Genomic DNA, 11,728 nt, shown 5'->3' on the forward strand with positions numbered 1-11,728 from the left:
TGTCTGACAAAGGAGTTTCAAACAGGAAAGAAGTCAAATTGCTCAGCACTTGAGAGCTGAGGCAGGGAGAGAGGTGTGAGTTCAGGGCTAGCCTGGGGTATATACAGTGAGTTCCAGGCTAGCCTGTGCTACAGTGTAAAACACTGTCTTACACCCCATCATTCCCCCTACCCCCGGCTCCCCACACACACTAAGGAAAGGACACAGGAGCATTACATGCTAACTGATGGGTAAATGAGGCCAGGCATGAGAGACAGGGTTTCTGCAGAAGGTGATGGCAGGGAATGGGCAGAGATGGCAACACATACTCTAGATAGGATGACACCGGATTGAACCCAGGACGAAGGTGGCTGCCTTGCGGGGGTCTAATCACACTGAGCTGGGGACTGGGGGGAAGCCTCATTGACCCCGGTCTAGGACCTTGTCCACCTCCCTCCCCAAGAAGAATAAGTAACAAGACCATGCTGTATTTGCAGGAGCTGCTGGGGGTGAGGGGAGGCAGGAAAGATGGGGCAGCCACAGCCTTTCACCCTTCAAAGGGGGCAGAGCTTGAGACCCCGCTTCAGCTGTGCAGCCCACCTCCTTGGACTCTCTTGAAGTTCCCTGGCAGGCTATTCTTTCTGGGATGCCTGACTGAGGGATCAAGGGGCCCTTCTGGAGGGGTTTTCTTGACCTTCCCATTGAAACACAGAGGGCGGGAGAGCGCTGAGGATGAGGTTTATTGAATGTCTAAGTCACTAGACAGAGAGTGAGAATGTCTTCCTTATTTGTAACATACAAGTGATTTGCATATGTGTATGCTCATACACAAGAGACACATGAATAAAATAAATGTTTAAAGAAACAACAAGAAAATAAATACACACAACAAATAAAACCCAAGACAAACAACACTGGTCTTTTCTCAGCTCTCCCTTCCTGTCCACACAATGGATGCCATACCTGTAATGGCGGGTGTCCCGGATGGGTCGGTCTGGGCTCAGTTTGTCACTCTCCAGCTGGTTGAAGGCATGCTGTCTGTACGGGTCCTCTCCAGGCTTCAGCTGCTTGGCTGACAGGTATGCCTTCTCATCAAAGCCTTTGGAGGGTGTTCCTGTCACCTGAGACAAAGGTCAGCATCAGAGAGGACCCAGGCAGGGGGGTTCCACTGGTAGTGAATGGGGAAAGATAACGGTGAGTATATGCCGGGAGTGTTCATTTCCACCCTGCCCCCTCTTAGAGAACTAGTACATTATAAATCTGGATTCAAACTAGCTGTTATTTTATTTTGGAGGGGGTGCACTTGGTACTGTGCATGTGTACACACTCGTGGAGACCAGAAGATGATGCTGGGTGGTTTTTGAGACACGTAATCTGCAACTCACCAATTTGGCTACACTGGTTGCTCAGTGAGCTTCAGCCTGTCTCTGCCACCCCTATGATGGGGTTACAGGCATGCACTACTACACCAGCTTCTTTTTTCTTTTCTTTTCTCTCTCTTTTTCTTTTTCTTTTTAAACTTAGGTTCTGGGGATCAAGCTTTGTGTGGCGGGCATGTTATCAGCTGAACTATTTCCTTAGCACCAAACCAGCCTAATTCTAAAGCCAATGCTCTCTGCTGGATGTGGAGAGGGTATTTCCCAGAGAAAAATCAGTTCCTTTAAGGAGACTAGGAACTAGAGAAGGCACTCTGACAATGGACTGTCTCCTAAGAATGCACTTGAGCCTGGCTGCGGGGGAGGGGGGGAGCACACACAGGCTGCCTGTGGATAAGAGCCAGGGCTTGGACAAGCTGCTGCAGAGGGTTTCCACTCACATCCAGCAAGCCATCACATACTAATGCCCCAAGCCAGCAGGACCAAATGTATTAACACAGTGCTGGAGCTTCTTTGGGACTTCTGCTTGCTGCTTCGGTGGCCCCATGTCTCATGATGCACTGGGCCACTGGTCTAAGTGATAGAGAGAGGGATAACTGATGAACCAGCCTCATGCTCCTTAGCCATACCCTACCCTGAGTCCCAGAGTCCCTAGATACAGGGAAGACACATCAGAGATGAACGGATGGATACATGCTTAGTGACATCTCATTATTTGAACCAAACTGCAGGCCACATGTTTCCAGGAGGGTTAAGTAAGACACACTATCAACTGTGACTGCATCCCAACTCCAAATCTACCCAACCAACAACAGCCCTGGGCTGATGGAGGGAGCATAAAAGAAGGCAAGAACTGTCCACTAACAGATCCAAAGAATGAGGATTCTATCGCATGCCTCTTTCTATTTTGTAAACATAATTCTTTATTAATCCTTTGGGAATTTTATATCTGTATCCCAAGTCCCTCCATATCCCGGTCCCTCCATATCCACCCCTCACCCCTGCAGCAAGCCCCCCCAATTAATTAAAAACAAACAAAACCACCTCACTCTTCCATCTTTTTGTTGTTGTTGTTGTTGTTGTTTTTCAAGACAGGGTTTCTCTGTGTAGCTTTGGAGCCTATCCTGGCACTTGCTATGGAAACCAGGCTGGCCTCTAATTCACAGAGATCTGCCTGTCTCTGCCTCCCGAGTGCTGGGATTAAAGGCGTGCGCCACCAACGCCCAGCACTCTTCCATCTTTTTTAACACCTCCTCATTCATCCTGGTGACATCAGGAGCTGCGGTGTGTCACACAGTATACCCTTTTGGTCCAGTCAGCACCATCTACAAAATGTTCATTGCAATTAGTCATTGGTCTGGTAACAAGGCCTCTGGCTAGGCATCATCATTGGACCCTCACCAAAACTCCTCTCAGACATCTGACTGTTGCCCTGAGTCATGGAGAGCCTGCAGTTATTATAACACAGGACCAGTTCCTTCGTGTTCTCCATAGATGCATCCCAGTTCCAACTGTGGCTAGGTCATGATGGGATAGATGTTAGGGTAGGCCACCCGAGGCCTAGGATGTGGTTCTGGGTGGTAGCTGAGCTGGTCAGTCTGGGACACTGGGACTGAGCCCTCAGTTGAGGGGCAGAGCCAGCGTTCCTAGGCCTGTGCCATTGGGGCCAGCTCTTCCATGCCTGTGGTGAGGGGTGGGGCCATCTCTCCCAACTTGCCTCAATTTAAAAGGGTGTTCTCAGGACAGCAGTGGGACCTGCAGAAAGGGGGACTGTTCTGAGAGTGACACTGGGGTGCTTCACCAACAGATAAAGTATCTATGCCCCCAACCTCCCTTGAAAGAGTGCTAAAAGATCTGGAAGCCCCTAGCTCCCAAGTGCTGACACTCTGCTGCTACTGCCGTGCTCTCCAATGGCCTCTTGTGTCGCCTGGGGAGCCTAGGGTTCTGGGCAGATCCAGAGAGGGAAATCTTGTTTCCTCCAGGCCTTGTCCAGAGCTGGGTTCAGCTGCTTAGGGTGTATGCTCAGAGGTGACACAGCTGCGGCCATCACATGCTAATATTCTGAGTCAGCGCTGTGCCAGGGGATGAACAGAAGTGGCAGTGCCCCCTTGGGCTCAAAATCCATTTCAGTCAAGAAAAGAGGTAAAGAGGAGGGAGAGAGGGAGAAAGGGACAGGAGTGTTCCAGCTTGAGCCCCGAGTTGTTAGAAAAATCCAACCCACTCACCCCCAGCTCTGAGTGAGAATGGAAAGGCAGTGGGTTTTCTCTGTCCTACCTGGGACAATGATGATGCTAATACTGGCCCCTCCCTTCCCCCAGCTCTGTGTTAGGGGAATGGAAAGAAGCCGCTAGCTCATGGCCAAGGAGCTAAAATTAAATAAAAACCGCAGAGAGAAGAGCTTTTCAAAATCCCAAAGGGAATGTATATCACCTCATTATCCTGAAAGTTGGCTGGGGGAAACAAACACACTTATTTATTCACAACTTTTGGCTACTCTGTGGGCTTAGGAAACCTCTGCACCTGACCCTGAGTTCATCCACTGCTCATTCAACACTGACTGGGAACCACACACCTGCCCGCACCCCTCCTAAGGATGCAAGGCCTCAGGACCTCCTGGGCTTATGTTTATGAATGTTTGAACCTACCCATTCACTCACTCATTCCCCAGAACGCCGCCATGTGCCCAGAAGTGGGAAGGACACTTCTGAGATTGATCCTTGTCAGCTGTCTTCCCATGTCTCACCCAAAGCCTCCTTCAGGCCCCAGAGAATATTCTGGAAGAATGTCCAGGTAGGCTAAAGCCCTTTAGAGAGGACTCTTCCCAAACCCTTAAAACCAAGTTAGTCTCAGTGTGTTCTTGAGACAAGTCTCTTTACACAACCCAGAGGTACTGTGTGGCCCAGTCAGTCCAGTTCCGTATGAACCAGGGTCTGGGGAGAGACCCTCTTCCTGAGGGACAGTCTGCAAAGAAGGAAGCCACAGAACACAGAGCCACTCTCTCCCTGAGGTCTCTGCTCTCCTTTCACACTGGCCCAGCAGTCCCTCGGGATGCAGCTGAAGAAACATCAGTTGTCACTGAACCAACCAAGTAAAGGGAGACTGAGGAAGTTGGGATGCGCCTATGGTAAAGTCATGCTTTTTGTAGGGCTTTGCTTTCTTTTTCCACAGACCACCCCTAGCTGCCAACTAGAGACTGCCCCAGCCCTTCAACCTCTGATGTCTAGCTCCTACCTAGTTCAGTGGCCCAGACCATAATTCATTTCCTTGTGGTTCTCTGACTCCTGCTTTTACCTTTGATCTTGAGACATCTGAGCCTTTTCATGTTCTATGCCTCTAAAATTGCGTCTCCGTGAGTCCCCACTCTGTCCATACTCCACACACTTCTCTGTGTTCCCTGTAGAGTGACAGGCACTTCCATCTCTGTCTGCCAGGCTACAGATTCAGGGTCACCTCGGTACCACTCCCATGCTCTGTAGTCTAATTTGGACCTCTGCCTTGCATTTCTGAGTTGGTGCCCTACTACTGTGCCACTAGCACTGATACAGCAAGTACTGTGAGAGGCTGGGAATCTAGAAAGAGAAAGAGCTGCGAGGATGGCCCAGTTGGTGAAGAGCTTGCTTTGCAAGCACAAGGACCCGAATTCGATCCATAGCCCTTATGTAAAGAGCTGGGGGTGGCTGTGTGCCCTTGTAACCCTAGTGCTAAGGAAGTGGAGACAGGAGGATGCTTAGGGCTCACGGAACGGATAGTCTAGTCCAATTGGAGAGCTCCAGGCCAAGGAGAGACACTGTCTCAAAGGGAACTGCTCTCCAGCACCCACACATATACGTACATACATTTGCACATGCGACTTGCCCACGAGTACCCAAATATACATGAATAATAATAATTTTAAAAAGCTTTTGGCCAGTAAGTTAGCTGAGAGGGAAAAGAACTTGTCACCAAGTCTGACAATCTGGGTTCGATCCCTGGAACAGGGAGAGACGGAAGTAAAGAACAAACACCACAAAGTTGTTCTCTAACGTCTACGTGTGTGCTGTGGTATGCATGCACATACCCCATAGTAATTAATACAAAAAAAAATGAACAAAAGGAAAGAAACACAGAGCAGGGAGCCCCCAGAAGAGGCACCCAGTAGCCATCTGGTTCTTTTCTTGTTCACCTCATGACAGGCATGGCTAAGGAGGGTCATGAAGAAGAAACCCCCCACTCCAAGGCGAGGACTTATAGCAGAGCAGCTGGTGACATGGTCACAGAACCTCACCCCATCGCAAGCCAGCTGGGCAGTGGCCACAGATGCTGTTTCCTGCTTCCTCCCTCCTACAGGAGAATGCAGTGACTATCCATATTTCTGTCCATCTGGCTTCTTAAGCACAGCAGGGGTGAGAGGTAAACGCATCTTTTGGTCCTTGGCTGCAAGGCCATTGGGAGCTATCACCGGACGAGCCTGAAACTGCAGGTCCTGGGCATGGAGACTTTTCCAGAGCAGTTGAGGGTACTGTGCCGTGTGGGAATTCCTAGGTCAGGCTGGGCACCTGCCATGTGACACTGACATTTGTGGTCTACTAAGGTGAGGTATTAATGGATGGGGAGGGGCTCATGGGACCCTGCCCGTAGCTGAGGAGCTATGGACAGATGGCAGCTACTGAGGGAGAGAGGGTTGTTCTTCTTTGAGGGTGTGACCATGTGTTACCCATGTTCCAGCGGACAGCCCCACATACATGTGTAGTACTAACTGGACTCTAAATTATTTTTTAAGAGAACATAAAGTTGGGAGAGCCAGGGGAGGTGAATAGGGGGGTAATATCAAAATACATTGAACACATGTATGAAGTCCTCAAAAATAAATAAACAATACTATTTTAAGTGTTGCTCACTGTCAGGGGGTGGTATTACACGCTCTTAGTCCCAGCACTCAGGAGGCAGAGATAGGCCAGTCTCTGAGATGGGGGCAAGCCTGGTCTACAGAACAAGTTTCAGGACAGCCAGGGCTACACAGAGAAACCCTGTCTTTAGGGGAGGGGCAGGGGAATGTGCTGCTCATCTGTGAGTTCTCTTACATCTGGCACACAGTAGGCACTCAGCAGGTGCTCACTGAATAAAGGAATGGATGAATAACTGAATGAAAAATAAATATTTAAATACTGCTCCCCTCAAACTAATATAATCTTCCAAGTACCCACATGGCTGCTCACAACCCTCTGTAACTTCAGTTCCAGGGGATCTGATGCCCTCTTCTAACCTCCATGGGTACCAGACATCTATGACATACATGCAGGTAAAACACTCATATACATAAAATAAAAATTTCCTTTAAATTAGTATAATCAAACAGGGAAGAAACAATAGCAAACAAATGGGATTCTTTGACTTTACATAGCACAAAGAGGCAGGTGTCCTGTCTCTGGTGTCCTGCCTCTCCTGTCCTGTCTCTGGTGTCCTCTCTCTGGTGCCCTGTCACTGGTGTCCTGCCTCTCCTGTCCTGTCTCTGGTGTCCTGTCTCTGGTGTGTGTCCTGTCTCTGGTGTCCTGCCTCTCCTGTCCTGTCTCTGGTGTCCTGTCTCTGGTGTGTGTCCTGTCTCTGGTGTCCTGCCTCTCCTGTCCTGTCTCTGGTGTCCTGTCTCTGGTGTCCTGTCTCCCACTAGCTCTGCTTCAGCAGCACAGGTGCCCTCCTTTCCTTCCAGAAGGCTCTTCTCCCAGTCTGCAAGGTTTGCTCCTTGGCCTCCTACAGGATGCCACACCTGCCTTCCTCCATGAACAGCCTCCATCTGCCCTATGTAAAACGGCAAGCCCACCCACCCTACCTTCCTTTTCCCACCACACTCGCCACCACCTGGGATTTTGTATGTATTTTATATCTCAGTCTTCTTGGCCACTTCCTGATATAAGAGTACAAGCTTCATCAAAGTAGGAATGGCCTGTTTTGTTTAATGCTGGGAGCTAAAGTCCATAGTGGTACCTGAGTGATCGCAGGCACTTTAAAACAATGGTTAAAGAACAAATGAGTGAGTCTGAAAATGACCCCATCTCTCCAGGCCCTCACCCAACATTTCCACAAAAACCACACTTTGGACAAGCAGGTAATCGGGTAGCTCTCACTGCTTTATGGTTTTCTTCCCCATTTTCCTGGCCAGGCTGTCACTCATTGCCCTTGTCCCAACATCCCAAGTATTCACACAGGAATGAGCACAGGACTTTGGGTTAGGCCAATGTTATTACTTCTCTCTTAGGGACACTAGTACATTAACTGGTTCAAGATTGACCATTTGATTCAATCTAGACCAAACAGGACCTCCTTTGAGACTTTCCTACATGATGTGCTCTTTAGCATAGCCATTCTCTCTTCTTCCTGCCCCCTCCCTCCAGTTAGTTTGAATTGGCTGTCCTGTTATGGTAACCAAAAGTTCACTGATAGCAGCCCGTCAGTCCTTTCGATGAGCAGAAAAACAATCTCTGAAAGGAAAAACAAAACAAAACAAAACAAAGCCAAAAAAGACCCCAAAGCCAGCAAATGAGCCACTGATGTTGATGACACAGCTTGCAACCATCCATACTGGGACATCAGGCCGGTCTCAGTGTTTGATCTCAGTGGCTGCAGTCCAGGGCTAGGTAGCACATTCCCAGCATTCCCTAGCAGGCAGGGCAGTGTTCAGATTTCAAGATGGAGCTTCCATAAGGAACACACTAGAAGCCCTTTTGTGTTGCCGTGGTGAGGAGTGAAGGCAGAGTGATGGGCTGATGAGTTTCTCATTGCCCTCCAGCCCCTGGCAGGGCGTTCCTGGCTGAAGTGTAAGCAACCACCTCTTTCTTCAGTATTTGTCCTTTTATGGGATGCCAAACCCGGAAGGTCCTCAAGGAACAAGGTCAATTACATGAAACTAAGTTGAGTTGAGTTGAAATAGTAGCTGTGTGTGTGTGTGTGTGTGTGTGTGTGTGTGTGTGTGTGTGTGTGTGTGTGTGTGTGTGTGAGTGTGTGTGTGTGTGTGTGTGTGTGTGTGTGTGTGTGTGAAGAGAGAGAGAGAGAGAGAGAGAGAGAGGAGAGAGAGAGAGAGAGGAGGAGGAGGAGGAGGAGGAGGACGGACTCTCCCATCCTTGGAGAGCTTTCACCTCCATCCATCATTTTGATTAAACTTTGAGTCTTGCCTCACTTGCCTCAGTCTTTTTCCATCATGATTTGCTCATTGCTTCCTGCTGCTAAATTTAGGAAACAAACAGCAAAGGGGAGGTTTAAAATAAGAAGGAACTATTTTCCATGTCGTTTTCATCAAGAACGGTTCAGCCCTCAACTCCCGAGCCTGGCAAACTTTCCCTTCAAACATACACAGACCTCTACATCTGAAATGTGAACAACTTCAACCCCCTTTAAACAATCGCTGCCCAATTTCCTTTCACTACCAGTAAAACAGGCACCTGCTGGGTTTCCCTTTCATTAAATTTCAATGAAACTACATATTAAAAGGCTGTGGCCCTGTTTTACGGATGGCTCCTGACTTCTTCTTTTTCCTCTTGAGTCTGCTATAAACCAAAAACACCTGGCAAACAAAACGTGATCCCTGCTGTCTCTTCATCCCATCTAATGCTCTGACCCAAGAAGAAAGACTGTCGTTCATTCCCAGGATTGATAAGCACTTCATTCAACTCAAGGTCTGGGACAGGGTCCCCCAGGGCTTCCCTGACATCTGCCACTGCTCTCATTCAACCAGATGAGATGCTGCTGGGGCACATAACCAGGATCGGCCCAGATTGGTCCCATCTTCTATTTTGCGTTTCCTTAGAAGCTATAATTACAGTGGCAGCCAAGCTGATCTTCTAGAATCTGATGGTCCTGGCATGGCATGCCAGTTCCTGCTGCTCTCTGACCTTGGAGATTAACTTTCCTCATCTGAGAGTACTTCATCTGGAAAATAGGAATTCTGGGGATTAAAGGAAATGAATATATGATACACTTAGCACAGGGCCTGGCATGTGTGTTGTAATGATAATTACTGCTGTTATTAATTGCCTTGCCTGCCATTTTCACCAGTGGTTCTGAGCCCCAGCTTCACCACAGAAGCACCCAGGAAGATTTAAGAAGCCCGATGTCCAGGCCGTACTGAAGACCACTTTAGCCAAGTCTTTGGAGCTGGGACACAAGCATGAAGACTGATGGCACCCACATTGCTCTAGTGTGCTCCACAGAACCTTGGCTTTCTATAGCTAGCTAATGATGAGGGACTGTCACAAGCTAGTGAATCCCAGGGTCTTCTCACTGCCTAGGATGTAGGGGCCATCTCCTTATGGCCATCCTCACCACTTCCCAGCAAAGCCTCACTTTGGGTTTCTAGATCTTGGCCTCTGTATTGATCTAGAACTTCACCACCTGCAGAGACAAGGGCAACTAAACTTGAGCCTAGTTACTATGGAGACATACACAACACCTCACCTTCCTTGAGAGGGGAGATTCAAGACCACTTACCTACCTAGTGCCTCTGCCAACCATGATGTTTCTTAGCTTGCATTTCCTAGTACTCTTCCAGGGAGCTGCTGACCATGTAGCTTTATGGGATTTGTGCTCTCACTTAAGAATTCTAGTGCATTCCAATCATTCTAGCAATCTCATTAAAAAAAGCCAAGGGAGGCCTACCGTATGTTCCTTTGGGCACCTGAGCCAAACAGGGTTCTGTGCAAGCCTGGAATATGGTGTCAGGCACCACTCTAGACAGTTCCTGATCATCTCCAACAGGCTCCCAGGGCTTCATGTTCCATCCTGTGGGTAGTTCTGAGGCTACCTGGGAACAGAGAGATTCTAAGGGGGGTGGGTTCCTGTTGAGATTTGTGGTGTGATGGTTTAGTTTGTGGTATGACCTGCTGATCATTTTGCTTGGGTTGTCTAAAGCATTCCTGCAACTGCAAAGGGCATCAAACCCTTGCCTTACCCTGTCAGCCACAGCTGCTGCAGCCCAGGGGATAGGGGCCATGGGACCTCTTCTACAGTAAGGGAGACACGTCGGGGGCCTTCTGGGAACCTGGAGTTTAGGTAGTTACTTCTGTTTCCAAATACTCTTGTAAAATATGTTCTCTTCTCATCCATACTTTATAGAGGAAGCAAACAAGGCCCCAAGAGGTACAGCAGCATGGACAGGTCATGGGGCTGGAGTGATGACCATCTGTCCACAGAGCCTACTAGCATAAAGCCTTTCTGTGCCTGTGGACCATTCCTGGACTTAGAGGAACCTAGAAACCCCCTTCCAATGTTGAGGCTCTCAGCTCTGAGGCAGGCCCCTGGCTGCCTTCCTCCTTGGCTTCTGATCAGGGCGTCAGACTGTGGCTCACACAGGGACATGCCCAGTGCTGTCATTCTTGGCCTGCACATGGGCTTGGAAGCATTTCTTTGCTTATGGTTCAAAAGAACATGAGAAAAAAAGAAAAGGGGGAAATGCAAGAGTTTGTGTTATTTAAACCAAAATAGCACATAGCTGGACTTTTCTGGACCATTCTGGACCTTCCTGACTCTTTCCAACCAGGGACACCCTCAGAATCCTGATAATTCTCCTCTACAGACTAACTTAAGAAGTGACACAGCCTCTCTTCAGTTTTAGTCACAAGAGCAAAGTGTCAAGGTCTACACGGTGTTCTTGCCCTCCAGGTGCTTTACAGTCTGAAGCCATTGAACCTGGACCTGTGAGACATTAACTAAAAAAAGAAAAGCAATAATGGTCCAGAGAACACATACAGTGTGAGCCTTGCAATAGTGGTGGCAGTCTCCTGCCCTACAGACCGAAGACCAATCCAGCTGAGACAGGATTGAACTCAACCAGCTAGAACTTAGCAGCAGTCCCTATCGGCAGCCGATTGTCTCATAACACTTCTCAGAACAAAGATAAGTACGGGCTGGGGAGATGGCTCAGTGAACATAGTACATGCTGTGCAAGCATGAGGACCCGAGTTCAGATCCCCAGCACCAGTGCTTACCTGTAATCCAAGCACCTGGGAGTCAGAGACAGGGAACCCAGGACAGACTGATTAGCTAGACTAGCCAGAATCTACAAGCTCAGCTTTAGGCAAGAGACCTCACCTCAATAAACGAAATGGAAAGTGATCGAGGTAGACAGCTCACATCAACTTCAGGTCTCTACATGCATATACATGTGTCCATACACAGGAGAACACACACACACATATGAACATGTAGCACGTGTGCATATAAATGCAAAGAGAAAGAAAGGAGAAAAGATGAAACAGAGAGAGACATCAGACTAGTGGCTGATTGGTACCTTAACTGGCATTGTGGACCAAGCAAGACAAACTTCTGTGGTTCGTGACTAATAATTTGTAGGGGGCCGTTTCCTACATGCTCCATTACAATAATGGTGCCTAAAGACACCAAGATGTAAA

General features: G+C 48.6%; 1 protein-coding gene across 1 annotated transcript in view; it reads right to left on the reverse strand.

Annotated features, from left to right (window-relative positions):
• Positions 1-10,311, reverse strand: part of Galnt16 (polypeptide N-acetylgalactosaminyltransferase 16) — a 36,410-nt gene extending 26,099 nt beyond the window's left edge. The window contains exons 1-2 of the mRNA XM_035445869.1: positions 10,270-10,311; positions 943-1,100 (exon numbers count right to left, since the gene is read on the reverse strand). Of these exons, the coding sequence (XP_035301760.1) occupies positions 943-1,100; positions 10,270-10,311 (200 nt within the window). The remainder of the gene's footprint in view (positions 1-942; positions 1,101-10,269) is intronic.
• Positions 10,312-11,728: the final 1,417 nt, after the last annotated feature.

This window comes from Cricetulus griseus, chromosome 5, assembly GCF_003668045.3.
Source record: "Cricetulus griseus strain 17A/GY chromosome 5, alternate assembly CriGri-PICRH-1.0, whole genome shotgun sequence".
Classification (NCBI taxonomy): domain Eukaryota; kingdom Metazoa; phylum Chordata; class Mammalia; order Rodentia; family Cricetidae; genus Cricetulus; species Cricetulus griseus.